Here is an 11,940-nt window from a genome sequence, read left to right on the forward strand (position 1 = left end):
TCTCAGAGCTGGGCCCTGCTGGGAATGCCAGGACAGCAGAGAATCCCCGATCATTCCATGTGGTGTCAGACAGGAAAGGCAGCTCTGCTCCAGGCCAGGCTGTGGCTCTTCCCAGCTGGAAAACAAACATTTAAGTTCTGCACATTTGGGGCATCTACAACACGTGAAGCCTCAGTGTAACTAAAATCCAGTTTGGAGCATTGCTTGGGACACTGAAAAAACAGAACTGGAGCTGTCCTGGAAGATGGTAGAAAACAGCTCCTAAATCCCCTGTGGGTGTCCTGGTGCAGGTCCCAGGGTTGCAGGGAGCAGGGTTTCCTAAACACCACCATCTGCTCAGATTTTATAAGTTGTTTCCTTCAAGTCCTCTCACTCTGTGTCAGAGTCTGTCCCCTCCTCTGTGGGGCTCTGCCCCCAGTCTCACCTTCCAGAGCCCAGGCATTGATGGGGGTAAATCCAGGGATGTGCTGAAAAAATCACTCTTCCTTTGGGCTTTTCATCCATAAGGAAATACTTGGTGATCTTTGATGCAAGCAGTAACAGTCCCTGGGGCTCCATTCCCAGGGTGACAAACCAGGGCAGCTGAGGTGACACAGAGGTGGAAGGAGGAACTGTAAAGGAAAAACTGCTTAGTCAGGAAACGTGGGATATCATTCCATCATATCCATGTGCCCAGTGCAACATCCAGGTGTGCAGCCATTCCCCGCTCAGGGCCCAGCTGTGACACGGATTGGGAAGCAGCTCTGGGACACGTTTAACAGACACAGGGGATTCTTTCCTGCCTCCTCAGGAGAGGGCAGGGCAGCACCTGGAAGCAGAGCCTGAGCACCCAGAGCTGTGGAACCGCTGCCTTCAACCCAAACCACCCATCAGACACCTCCCAGGACCTTCCCCTCGGTGGGCAGGGCTGGAGGTTCCCATGGAACATCCCAGGGGCTGGTTTAGGATCAGCAAATCACCCGATCCCCGAGGATCCTCCCGCAGGGTTTTACCTCCAGGTGTTCCCATTTCCAGCAATGCTTAACAATTAACACGATTTAACAATCGTGTGCTTGTTATGATGTTTTGTTTTTTTGTTTTTTTTTTTTTAAAGACGTGTTTATTTAAAACAAAACACTGGGCCAAGAGGAGCGTTCATGGGTGTGTTAACCGAACTTAAAAAACTAAGGCAACCGAAAAGGGAGAGCGCCGAGGGGGGAGGGCGAGGCCCCTCCGGGCGGCGCTGCGGCCCCGGCGCCGCGCTCAGAACTCGAAGGTGCCGAAGTGCGCGGTCCGCCCGCCGGCCTTGGGCTGCGGTTTGTACCCGATGCGCTCACTGATGAGCTGCTCGCGGCTCTTGTGCTCCGTGCCCAGCGCGAGCGCCGCCGCCTCCTCCCCGCCCGCCGCCGCCTCCGCCTCGTCGCGCTGCTTCCTGCGGCCCTGCGGGCGAACGGGCCGGTCAGGGCCGGGGGGCGCGCCCGGGGAGCGCCGCGCCCGGCCCCACGCGCACCTCCAGCTCCTTCCGCACGCTCTCGAACTCCTCGACGTCGTCCAGCTTCGGCTCCAGCCGCGTCGGCTTCCGACGGAGCATCGCGACCGGCGACAGCGGCACCGGGATCGGCCCCGGGACCAGCCCGAGGTCTCCCGCCCTCAGCGCTCCCGCCACTCCTCCCGGTGTGCCCCGCGTGTCCCGCCCTTAGCGGGCAATGCACCTCCTGGCGTGCCTCGCGCGCCCCACCCTCCCTGCCACACCTCCCGGCGTGCCTCGCGCGTTCCCACCTTAGCGGGCAATGCACCTCCCGGCGTGCCTCGCGCGCCCCGCCCTCCCTGCCACACCTCTCTGCGTGCCCCGCGCCTGCTGCTGTCCGCCCGCCCTGCCGCACCTCCCGGCGTGCCTCGCTCGTCTCGCCCTCAGCGGACAACGCACCTCCCGGCGTGCTCCGCGCTCAGCGCTCTCCGCCACACCTCCCGGCGTGCACCGCGCGACCCGGAAGTGCCCGTGAGGCGCTGGATGCCGAGCGCGTCCAGTCCCATTCCCGTCCCATTTTCCGTTCTTTTCCCGTTTCCCCGTGCTGTTCCCGGTCCCGTTCCCGCCATGGCCGCCGCGCGGGCTCCGGCGGCGCGAGCCGGGGCCCGGCCCCCCGAGGTGGGTGTGTCCGGGGCGCGGGGACGGCCCCGGCCCCTTTTCCCGCATGTGGCAGCGGCACCGCGGGAGGGGCCGCGCGGGGGTCGCGGCGGCTGCTGCCGTGTGGGGTTTGCGGAGCCGCCGGAGCCGTTCAAAAGGCCGGGGCCGGAGCGCTCGCGTTTTTTCCTGCATGTTTTTCCGAATCCTTTAATTTTTTCCGGGGGGTTGTGCCGCCCCTCGGCGGGGGAAGGAGCCGGGCACTGCTCACCTTCACCCGCCTTCCAGGAGCTCGGGGACGGCTGTGCTGGGGCTCAGCGGGAGGAGGAGAAGCCTCGTGTTCTAAAGCTTCGTCAAAAAATAAATCCCGCAGGGCCTTAAACCCGAGCTCCGTGCAGAAAATAAACAAGGACACGGCACAGCCTGATGGATGCAGTTTAACGTGGCATTATACTTTTGCCCTTGGGACATAAATAACCTCGCTGTCCAGGGGCTGCTCCATCCCTGGAAATGTCCAAGGCCAGATTGGAGTCACCTGGTCGAGTGGAAGGTGTCCCTGCTCTTGGCAGGGGTGGAATGAGATGAACTCTTTAAGTTCCCTCTCAACCCAACCCAGTGTGTGATTCCATGAAACCCCATTCCAGGGCCTCTCCATGTTTCACACCCCATTTTCCCTGGCACAGCCAGGCTGTTTGTTGTCTCTTTGTACCCAAACTATTCATGTCCCTGCAGCCCCCCAAGGCCAAGGCCACCGAGGAGGGTGATGCCCCCCCGGCCAAGAGAGCCCCGATCTTCTATGGGAGCCTGGAGGAGAAGGAGAGGGAGAGACTGGCCAAGGGGGAGCCAGGGCTGCTGGGCAAGGAGGGCATGAAGGCTGCCCTGGAGGCTGGGAACATCAACATCAGCAGTGGTGAGGATGGAAACGCCCTTTGTTTTATTCCCTTCGTGAAATGTGACACTTCCAAATGCCTGTTGTTATCCCTCCTGTCAGATGTGACACTTCCCAACGTCTCTGGGCACCATCTCAGAGCAGGAACAGGATGGGCCCCTTGGATCTTCCCATGTGGGAGGGATCCAGTGGCAGAGCCCCGGAACAACTGCCCAGGGAGGTGTGGAGTGTCCCTCTCCGGGGACATCCCAAACCCACCTGGATGTGTTCTTGTGTCACCTGCTGTGGGTGACCCTGCCTGGGCAGAGGGGCTGGGCTGAGTGGGCTCCAGAGGGCCCTTCCAGCCTGAGCCATCATTGATCCAGTGATTCTGTGATCCTGTATTTCCCTGTTTCTCCCTGTGCTCCCTGGCGGCTTCCCTGTGATCCTGAGATCCTTCATGTCTCCCCTGTGCTCCCTGGTGGCTCCCCTGTGCTCCCTGGTGGCTCTCTGTGATCCCTGGTGTCTCCCTGTGTTCCCTGCTGGCTCACTCGTGGCTCCTCTGTGCTCCCTGATGGTTCCCTGTGCTCCCTGGTGGCTGCCCTGTGATTGTTATCCTGTGCTCCCTGGTGTCTTCCTCGATCCCTGGTGTCTCCCTGGTGTCCCCCCTGTGCCCAGCTGTGTTTTCTCTGTGCCAGGGGAGGTGTTTGACCTGGAGGACCACCTGAGCGAGCGCCAGGCCGAGGTGCTGGCGGAGTTTGAGCGGCGGAAGCGCGCGCGGCAGATCAACGTGTCCACGGACGACGCCGAGGTCAAGGCCTGCCTGAGGGCCCTGGGGGAGCCCATCACCCTCTTTGGAGAGGGGCCTGCAGAGCGCAGGGAGAGGTGCTGTGTCTGCTGGGGGGCACTCCGTGGCTACCACATTCCTGCTGTTTTCCTGGGAGAGCTGGGGGTGTTCAGTCTGGGGAGAAGGATCCAGGGAGACCCCTTCCAGTGCCTAAAGGGGCTCCAAGAGAGCTGGAGAGGGACTTGGGACAGGACAAGGGAAAATGACTTCCCAGTGCCAGAGGGCAGGGCTAGATGGGATATTGGGAAGGAATTCTTCCCTATGAGGGTGGTGAGGCCCTGGCACAGGTTGCCCAGAGAAGCTGTGGCTGCCCCATCCCTGGAAGTGTCCAAGGCCAGGTTGGACGAGGCTCGGAGCAACCTGGGCTAGTGGAAGGTGTCCCTGCCCATGGCAGGGGGTGAATGGGATGAGCTTTGAGGTCCCTCCCAACCCAAACCAGCCTGTTAATCTATTCTAAGAACCCCAAGGCAGAAGGAAGGTCTCACTGATGATTTGTCAGGTGAGCTGAGGAATCACTGACTAAATCCAACTTCACGTGTTTCTTCCCAGGTTGAGAAATATCCTCTCAGTGGTCGGCACAGACGCGTTAAAGAAGACCAGGAAGGATGATGACAGGTCAAAAAAGTCCAAAGAAGAGGTAAGGGGGTTTCCTGTCCTCTCAGAGTTGAGGGAGAGATCTGGTCTCTGGTAGATCCAGGCCTCCTGGTTTTGGTCAGTGTGTGGATTCTCATGTCACCCCTTCAGGCTTTTCCTGTGTTCTCCCTTTTAGTAGACCTGTGGCAATGTTTGGTCTCAGTGAGGAGCACCAAGTGTGGTTTGCACCCCCAGGCCAAGTTCTGAACTGCACTCAGTGTGCAAACCAGGAGAGCAGGTGTTTGGGCTCTCACTCACCATAGCAGGTTCTTTATTCTTGGTTGTCTTCACGCTTGGGAAGAAAAAAATACGTTCCTACTGCTGCATCTCTTTCTCCCTCTGATTGTTCTTTCTGCCTCTGTCTCTTCTGAGTCCATTTTTCTGTATTATTTTTGAGCTGTGCTTTAAGAAATAATTTCTACAGCTCTGGGCTCTCTCTTTACTGGGTGATGTGTAAAACAGGAGTTATGTGTCAGTAAGTCCAACCCAATCAGTGTTCAGTTGGAATGTTCCTGGCAGTGTGTCAGGATCGGATCCATAGGGCAGAGACTGTGGTTTATCTCTCTTAATCCCTTTTTCTGGGGCTTATACTGGTGCATAATGGCCTTAAAAAGGGGCCAGAGCCCAGCAGGGTTTGGGAGCAAGTGCTGTGAGGAGGCAGCTGAGGGGAGTGAGCGGAGGAGCTTTTCCATCACTTTTATTCCTGTTTTTACAGTATCAGCAAACCTGGTACCACGAGGGCCCACGGAGTCTGAAAACAGCCAGGCTGTGGCTGGCAAACTACTCCTTGCCCAGGTGAGAGGGAACTGCACAAATGAGGAGGGACATGCAGCCATTTGTCAACTCCAAGGGCTGATCCCACTGTGGGTACCACTGGAAAGCCAGGGAGTGGGGAGCACACACTGGGAAGCAACTCCAGAGAGCCCAGAGCTTGAACTCTCGGGGACTGATCCAGCATTAGCCCAGTTTGGGGGAGGAGGAGGAGGGCAGGGCGTGTTTGCAGAGCAGGGAAGGGGGAATGCAGGGAAAGGGGAATGCAGGAAGGAGCTCATCCCTCCCCTATGCTGTTCCCAGGGCAGCAAAGCGGCTGGAGGAGGCCCGGCTGCTCAAGGAAATTCCTGAGGCCACCAGGACATCCCAGAGGCAGGAGCTGCACAAATCCCTGCGGGTATGTTGGGCACTGTCCCCCTGCTGTGATCCTGCAGAGAGCTCAGCAGGAATTGAGCTGCCCCAGGTGCACCCTGGTCTCTGAGCTGTTGGGAGGCTCTGCTTTTCCTCTCTCCCTGTCTGTGTAAAGCATGTTCTGACTCCTGCATGGTGATCCAGGGAGATGGATTTTGTCCCTGTGTGTGGCAGAGGGATCAGAGACATCCCTGCCTTGCCTTACCACTTGGCTGTGAAGCTAAAGGAATGTATTCCTGGCTTTGGCTGGGTTTGGCTGGCTGGGAAGGGACATAAAACCCTGGAGATCACACCCAGCTCCGTGGGGCAGAGCATGACTGGGGTGGCTCCCAGGTGCCCTTTCCGAGCACACTAAGCCAGATTCCCAGCTTAACCAAGCAGAGGCTCAGGCACAGCATGTGCTGCCCCCCTAATCCTGTTTGCTCCAGAGCCATCAGCTGCCAGAGGATTTGCTTCTCCCCTCCGTGCCCTACACTGCCTGTCCATCTGTCTGGTTGGGTTCATTGGATGAGTTGTGGAAAGAGGCCAAACTCCAGGCAGTTCTGTGTCAGGGCTGCAGAGCTGGGGGCTGTGGGGACAGGTACCATGGGTGGCCCTGGGGGGCTGAGCTGAGCCCCCAGGCCGTGCTGGCTCCCCTGGGCCAGGCTGGCCCTGGCCCACCCACGTGGAGCTGCAGCGGCTCTGAGGCAGCTCCTCCCTTGGAATGTGACTTTCCAGGGGCCTCTGCCTCCTCCTGCACACATTTGGCTCCATCACCTCAGGCTTTGGCTTTCGCTGGGCCTTGCTCTGGGCTGGCTGTACTCCAGTCATTGATTGTTTTCTTTGTGTTTTTACAGTCCCTCAATAACTTCTGCAGCCAGATCGGGGACGATCGCCCGCTGTCCTACTGCCACTTCAGCCCCAACTCCAAGCTCCTGGCCACGGCCTGCTGGTGAGATCTCTGTGGCTGCACTGCTTTAGGGGCTGGATGAGCACAGCAGGGAAGGACAGGGGTGTTCTTGGAGGTTTGGGAATCGTGAGAGTCCAGAAATGTTTTTATTTCCTATTCTGAGCTCTTGTCACTTCGTTTTAGAGCTGAGCAGAGATTTCAGTCTGAGCCTGTTGGTTTCTGTGCTGGTTGCCCAAAGTGTGTTGCTGTTTCAGTCACTGCAGAACCCCCAGAGTGGCTTTGCAGCTCTGTTTGATCTGTTCCTTGACATTCCTGTCTCCACTGACATCCATTCCTTGTGTTCCACAGGAGTGGGCTGTGCAAGCTCTGGTCTGTGCCCGACTGCAACCTGGTTCACACCTTGCGAGGTACGAGCAGCCCTCACTGAGGCTCTTGGCTTGGTGCTTTTGTTCCTCTCTGGGCTGAGCTCCTACATCTGAACTACTTTGTGACTCAAAATATCCGATTTTGGCAGATTTGTTTCCTACTGAGAGCATCACTGGAGCTCAGGAGCCTGGGAATGTGTCAGATAATCAGGAGGGAGAGCTGGGTTTGAGCTCAGACCTCAGCCCTGAGTTTGCTGTTTCTGATTCTGAACAGTCTCTTGTTTGGTTTCAAAACCTGGATTTGATTTTTGAGTTATAAACACCAGCAGTTTTGGGCAGATCATTTGACAACAGTGAGGTTCTTTGAGCAGTGGTCACAACTTGGACTAAATACAAACGTGAGCACAAATCTCCTGATTCATATGTTGAATTTTCACTGCCCTTTGAGTGTTACAAACCTCAGTGTTTTATACTCTGACCTGGGGCTACTGGAAGTGCAGTTTAGCTGTTGTCAGGAGAGGTGTGACTGGGGGTTTCAGGGCATTGAGGACACAGGGAAAGTGTTCACTGGCTCCTGACTCCTCAGTAACAAGGAAATGCTGCTTTTCTGAAGACCCGGCCAAGATCACAGGGCAGATTCTGAATTTTGGTTTTCCTTTCCCTTCAGGACACAGCACCAACGTGGGAGCAGTTGTGTTCCACCCCAAAGCCACCGTGTCCCTGGACAAGAAGGATGTCAGCCTGGCCTCGTGTGCTGCTGATGGCTCTGTCAAACTCTGGAACCTGGAAAGGTCAGAACCATTGCAGGCACTCCATCCCACCTCCCTGCAATCCCTCAGAACAGCAGGATTTGCTGCAGTTTGGGATGTTCTGTGTGTTCTCAGTAAACTCCCAGCAGCTCAGGTAGTCTGTGGTTTGCTTCTGCACTTCTAAAGTGCTAATGACAAGAGAACTGTTAATTTTCCAGAATAATAATCACCATCATCATCCCAGGAGAACTTCATAACCAAGAGGAGTGGATAGAGGGTTCCACTCAGAGCTTTAGGAGCGGGAACCAAAGGCAAATGCAGAGTTTTTACAACTGTGATGTTCATGTGTGGTTTGATTTGATCAGCAGATCTTTTGCTGCCTCACAATGTGTTTGCAAAGGCCTGGCACCTCTGGCCAGTGCCCAAGGGGTTGTTGTGTGTTTCAGTGATGAGCCCATGGCAGATATCGAAGGACACAGCATGAGAGTGGCCCGTGTGATGTGGCACCCGTCGGGGAGGTTCCTGGGCACCACCTGGTACGGACACTTGGGGATTTGCTTCCAGCATGACCATGGGCTGTCCCACTGGTGGCCCAGTGGTGCCAGGGCTCGTCCACAGCAGAGCCTGACACGGGCAGGCCTTGGCCATTCCTGACCACAGCTGGGCTTGTTGCAGTGTCAGTAACAGGGATTCCTTTCCCTGCCCCTGTGTGAGACACTGTTGGTGCCCAGCTGGAAATAAAATGCCCCCAAAGTTAGTGAAATATCCTTTATTCTCCTTGGAGATACATGGAGTCCAGAGGAAACGGCCTTGAGTTGTGCCAGGGGAGGTTTAGGTTGGATATTGGGGAAAATTTCTTCAGGGAAAGGGTTGTCCAGCCCTGGCACAAACTGCCCAGGGCAGTGGGGGAGTCACCACTGGCCGTGCCCCAAAAACATGGAGATGTGGCAGCTGGGGACACGGGTTAGTGGTGAGCATGGCAGTGCTGGGGGAATGGTTGGACCTGATGATCTTGGAGGGCTTTTCCAACCTTAGTGACTCCATGATTTCTCTGACAACTGCCTTGCTTCTGCAGCTACGATCACTCGTGGCGCCTGTGGGACCTGGAGGCCCAGGAGGAGATCCTGCACCAGGAGGGGCACAGCAAGGGGGTCTATGACATCGCCTTCCACACCGACGGCTCCCTCGCCGGCACCGGGTGGGTTGGCCTGGGACTGGGGCTGGGTGGGACATGTTACCAAGGGTTTGGTGCTGACCAGAGATTTCTGCTGGAGGAATGGCTTCCCACTGCCAGAGGGCAGGGTTAGATGGGATATCGTGGAGAAATTCTTCCCTGTGAGGGTGGTGAGGGGCTGGGATGGAATTTCCATGGCTGACCCGCCCCTAGGAGTGTCCAAGGCCAGGTTGGATGGGGCTTGGAGCAATCTGGGATCATGGAAGGTGTCCCTGCCCACGGCATGGGGGTAGAATGAGATGGTCTTTAAGGTCCCTCCCAACCCAACCGAGCCTGTGACTGTGATTCCAGTGGCCTGGATGCCTTTGGCCGGGTGTGGGACCTGCGCACAGGGCGCTGCATCATGTTCCTGGAAGGTCACCTGAAGGAGATCTACGGGATTAACTTCTCCCCAAACGGGTAAGAAGGGAGCTGGTGAGGTTTATGTGGGAGCTCCCAGTGCAAACCCCCTTCCCCAAAAACTGCCCTTCCTCCCCCCCGGGCAGGTACCACGTGGCCACGGGCAGCGGTGACAACACCTGCAAGGTGTGGGACCTGCGGCAGAGGAAGTGCATCTACACCATCCCTGCCCACCAGAACCTGGTCACCGGCGTCAGGTTTGAACGTGAGTGTCTGCTGTTCCTGATCCCTGCCCCTCCAGAGCAGCTCCAGCCACACCTGCAGGGCAAGAAGGGCCTGTGCTGGTGAGCTGAGCTTTGCCATGTTTTTATTTGCAACCCCTTTCCTCCTCCTCTGCAGCCAACCACGGGAACTTCCTGCTCACGGGCGCCTACGACAACACGGCCAAGATCTGGACCCACCCTGGCTGGTCCCCTCTGAAGACACTGGCAGGGCACGAGGGGAAGGTGATGGGCCTGGACATCTCCCTGGATGGGCAGCTCATTGCCACCTGCTCCTACGACAGAACCTTCAAGCTGTGGACAGCTGAGTAGCTCAGAAGGGCTGGTTATGAACTGGGTTAATGGTTTTCAATTGCTTTTTTATATTAAAAAAACCCCCAGGAATCAGCAGTTCCAACCTGTGTCCAGCAGCTGCAGTCACGGCTGCTCTGGGGGTCAGGTGTGTTTGAAGCACCAGTGTTGGCCAGGGCTTGGCTGGAGTCAGCTCTTGGGTGATGTTTTCCCACTTTTAGGACTGGTTTTATACTGCAGACACCACTTCCTGCTGTCACTTGGAGATGATCCATCTGCTGCCACCCTCCCTCCCAAGCCAGGCTCCCAGGTGTCCTCCAGCCTGTGTTAAACAATTGCAGTCCCCACAGAGCACCTCAGGGTTGGTGTGTGGTGCAGCCTCTGTTCCTGCCCTTCTGACCTCCCTGTTCCTGAGCCTTTGGTAGAGTCTGCCTGCAGACTGGAGTTGCATTTAGGGACAGGCAGAGGAGCTGTCAGAGGGGGAGGTTGTGTCCCCCTTCCCCGCCTCGGCAGGGGTGTCCCTGGATGGAGATCTGCATCCCCTTGGATTCACTCACGGGAATGAGTGAATCCTGGCCTCCCCAAGGCCAGGGAGGTTTTTCTTTCCCTTGTACCACCTCATGTCCCACTCCTTGGGCTGTCCCATGGACTGGGAGTTGCAAATCCCTGTGGGCATTTCCTGTTTTCAGTTCTGCTGTGTCTCACCCCAGGTGATACAAAGGTCATTCAGTGTGGGATTGTCTTGTTCTACCTTACCCTGTGGGGACCTTTCCTACTTCTTGTTTGTTCTTTAAACTGAGGTTTTGCAAATGTTTTGTCCTGGAAAATCAAAACACGTTTTGGATGTGCATCCTGGGCTGTGAGTCTGACTAAGGAATGGAGGAATTACAGGAATTTCACAAAACACAGTTTGATTCCTGTCTGCTGTTGTAAAAAACAGCTGAGGAGAGGTGAGGACATGGGGTTTGTTCACCCTGGAGAAGGGGAGGCTGAGGGCAGACCTCAGGGGTCTGCAGGTTCCTCATGGGGGGCAGCTCTGATCTCTGCACCCTGTGAGCAGGGACAGCACCCAGGGAATGGCTGGAGCTGTGTCAGGGCAGGGTCAGGTTGGATCTCAGGGAAAGGTTCTTCCCCCAGAGGGTGGTTGGCACTGACCAGGCTCCCCAGGGCAGTGGGCACAGCCCCAAGGCTGCCAGAGCTCCAGGAGGGTTTGGACAATGCCCTGAGGGACAGGGTGGGATTGTTGGGGTGTTTGTGCAGGGCCAGGAGTTGGACTGGATGGTCCTGATGGGTCACTTCCAGTTCAGGATATTCTGTGATTCTATAAAAACCTTCAGGAGAAAAGAGAAGACGATTGCTCTCCCTGTTTTCAGCTGGAGAGCAGCTGTCCATGGTCCCTGGGAAGGTGAGCACAGTTCTGTTCCCAATGCAATGTTCCCAGTGCAGTTGGAGATGGTGTGTTAAGAAAAAACCAAACCCCAAACCCCCTCCTAAGTTACTTTTCTTCAAGCAGAGTGTTGAGGGCTTTCTCATCCCTTCCAAGCACCACGTGCCAGCTCTTGGTGCCTCCCAGGGAAAATAGTAGGGGAAGAAAGGCCAGCAAGTAACACAGAAGAATATTTAATCACAGTCTCCTCTGGTCCAAGCCTGGACATCAGCTAAAGTGCTACAGTGTGTCCCCCTTGGCTCCTCACAGCTTGTCTGCTCCCTCTGCCCCATCCTGCGCTGCAGGGAGGGTTTGTAAGGAGAATGCCTCGTGCATCCAGGGTTTGGCTTTTCTCCTGGACAGCTCCTCACAAACCACCCGGGGAGTCCCCCTGCCCTGCTGCTCGGGCACATGGTCCCTGTGCCCGTGGGCAGGGGAGGCTCTGGGGGTCCCATCCTCTCGGGGGCTGGTCTGTGTGGGGTCCCTGGGTCTGTGTGGAGGTCCCTGGGTCTGTGTGGGGGTCCCTGGCTCAGAACGCTGCCGGGGGCTGGTCTGTGTGGGGTCCCTGGGTCTGTGTGGAGGTCCCTGGGTCTGTGTGGGGGTCCCTGGCTCAGAACGCTGCCGGGGGCTGGTCTGTGTGGGGTCCCTGGGTCTCTGTTGGGGTCCCTGGGTCTGTGTTGGGGTCCCTGGGTCTGTGTGGGGGTCCCTGGGTCTGTGTTGGGGTCCCTGGGTCTG

General features: G+C 57.0%; 2 protein-coding genes across 4 annotated transcripts; one reads left to right on the forward strand and one right to left on the reverse strand.

Moving 5' to 3' along the window:
* Position 1: 1 nt before the first annotated feature.
* On the reverse strand, positions 2-1,712 carry CDC26 (cell division cycle 26). Of its 3 annotated transcripts, XM_017835289.1 has the most exons (4): positions 1,490-1,712; positions 1,304-1,419; positions 425-611; positions 2-115 (listed from the first exon to the last, which is right to left on the reverse strand). In XM_017835289.1, the coding sequence occupies exons 1-3, from the start codon at positions 1,568-1,570 to the stop codon at positions 497-499; spliced, it is 312 nt and encodes a 103-aa protein (XP_017690778.1). In that variant the 5' UTR covers positions 1,571-1,712; the 3' UTR covers positions 2-115; positions 425-496. The 3 variants fall into 3 exon arrangements, with proteins under 3 accessions (XP_017690778.1, XP_017690777.1, XP_017690779.1); XM_017835288.1 differs by lacking the exon at positions 2-115 and having other exon boundaries at positions 358-611; XM_017835290.1 differs by lacking the exon at positions 2-115 and having other exon boundaries at positions 358-611; positions 993-1,419; positions 1,490-1,705.
* A 261-nt stretch (positions 1,713-1,973) lies between these two features.
* PRPF4 (pre-mRNA processing factor 4) lies at positions 1,974-10,629 on the forward strand. The gene is made up of 14 exons (XM_017835330.1): positions 1,974-2,125; positions 2,834-3,011; positions 3,668-3,854; positions 4,366-4,453; positions 5,165-5,244; positions 5,524-5,617; positions 6,468-6,562; positions 6,869-6,927; positions 7,553-7,676; positions 8,081-8,170; positions 8,710-8,832; positions 9,160-9,267; positions 9,354-9,472; positions 9,607-10,629. The coding sequence occupies exons 1-14, from the start codon at positions 1,991-1,993 to the stop codon at positions 9,798-9,800; spliced, it is 1,674 nt and encodes a 557-aa protein (XP_017690819.1). The 5' UTR covers positions 1,974-1,990; the 3' UTR covers positions 9,801-10,629.
* The last annotated feature ends 1,311 nt before the right edge of the window (positions 10,630-11,940 follow it).

This window comes from Lepidothrix coronata, unplaced genomic scaffold, assembly GCF_001604755.1.
Source record: "Lepidothrix coronata isolate B3197 unplaced genomic scaffold, Lepidothrix_coronata-1.0 Scaffold254, whole genome shotgun sequence".
Taxonomy (NCBI): Eukaryota; Metazoa; Chordata; class Aves; order Passeriformes; family Pipridae; genus Lepidothrix; species Lepidothrix coronata.

What these genes read in the sequence shown, in the direction of transcription:
- CDC26 (XM_017835289.1), bottom strand. Translation starts at nt 1,570, where the DNA reads ATGCTCCGTCGGAAGCCGACGCGGCTGGAGCCGAAGCTGGACGACGTC. An exon ending in GCGTGCGGAAGGAGCTGGAG is followed by an intron (nt 1,420 to 1,489) that starts GTGCGCGTGGGG and finishes GTTCGCCCGCAG; the next exon opens with GGCCGCAGGAAGCAGCGCGA. An exon ending in CTCATCAGTGAGCGCATCGG is followed by an intron (nt 612 to 1,303) that starts GTACAAACCGCA and finishes TTTCCTTTACAG; the next exon opens with TTCCTCCTTCCACCTCTGTG.
- PRPF4 (XM_017835330.1), top strand. Translation starts at nt 1,991, where the DNA reads ATGCCGAGCGCGTCCAGTCCCATTCCCGTCCCATTTTCCGTTCTTTTC. An exon ending in CAAAAAAGTCCAAAGAAGAG is followed by an intron (nt 4,454 to 5,164) that starts GTAAGGGGGTTT and finishes CTGTTTTTACAG; the next exon opens with TATCAGCAAACCTGGTACCA. An exon ending in AGGTTCCTGGGCACCACCTG is followed by an intron (nt 8,171 to 8,709) that starts GTACGGACACTT and finishes TTGCTTCTGCAG; the next exon opens with CTACGATCACTCGTGGCGCC.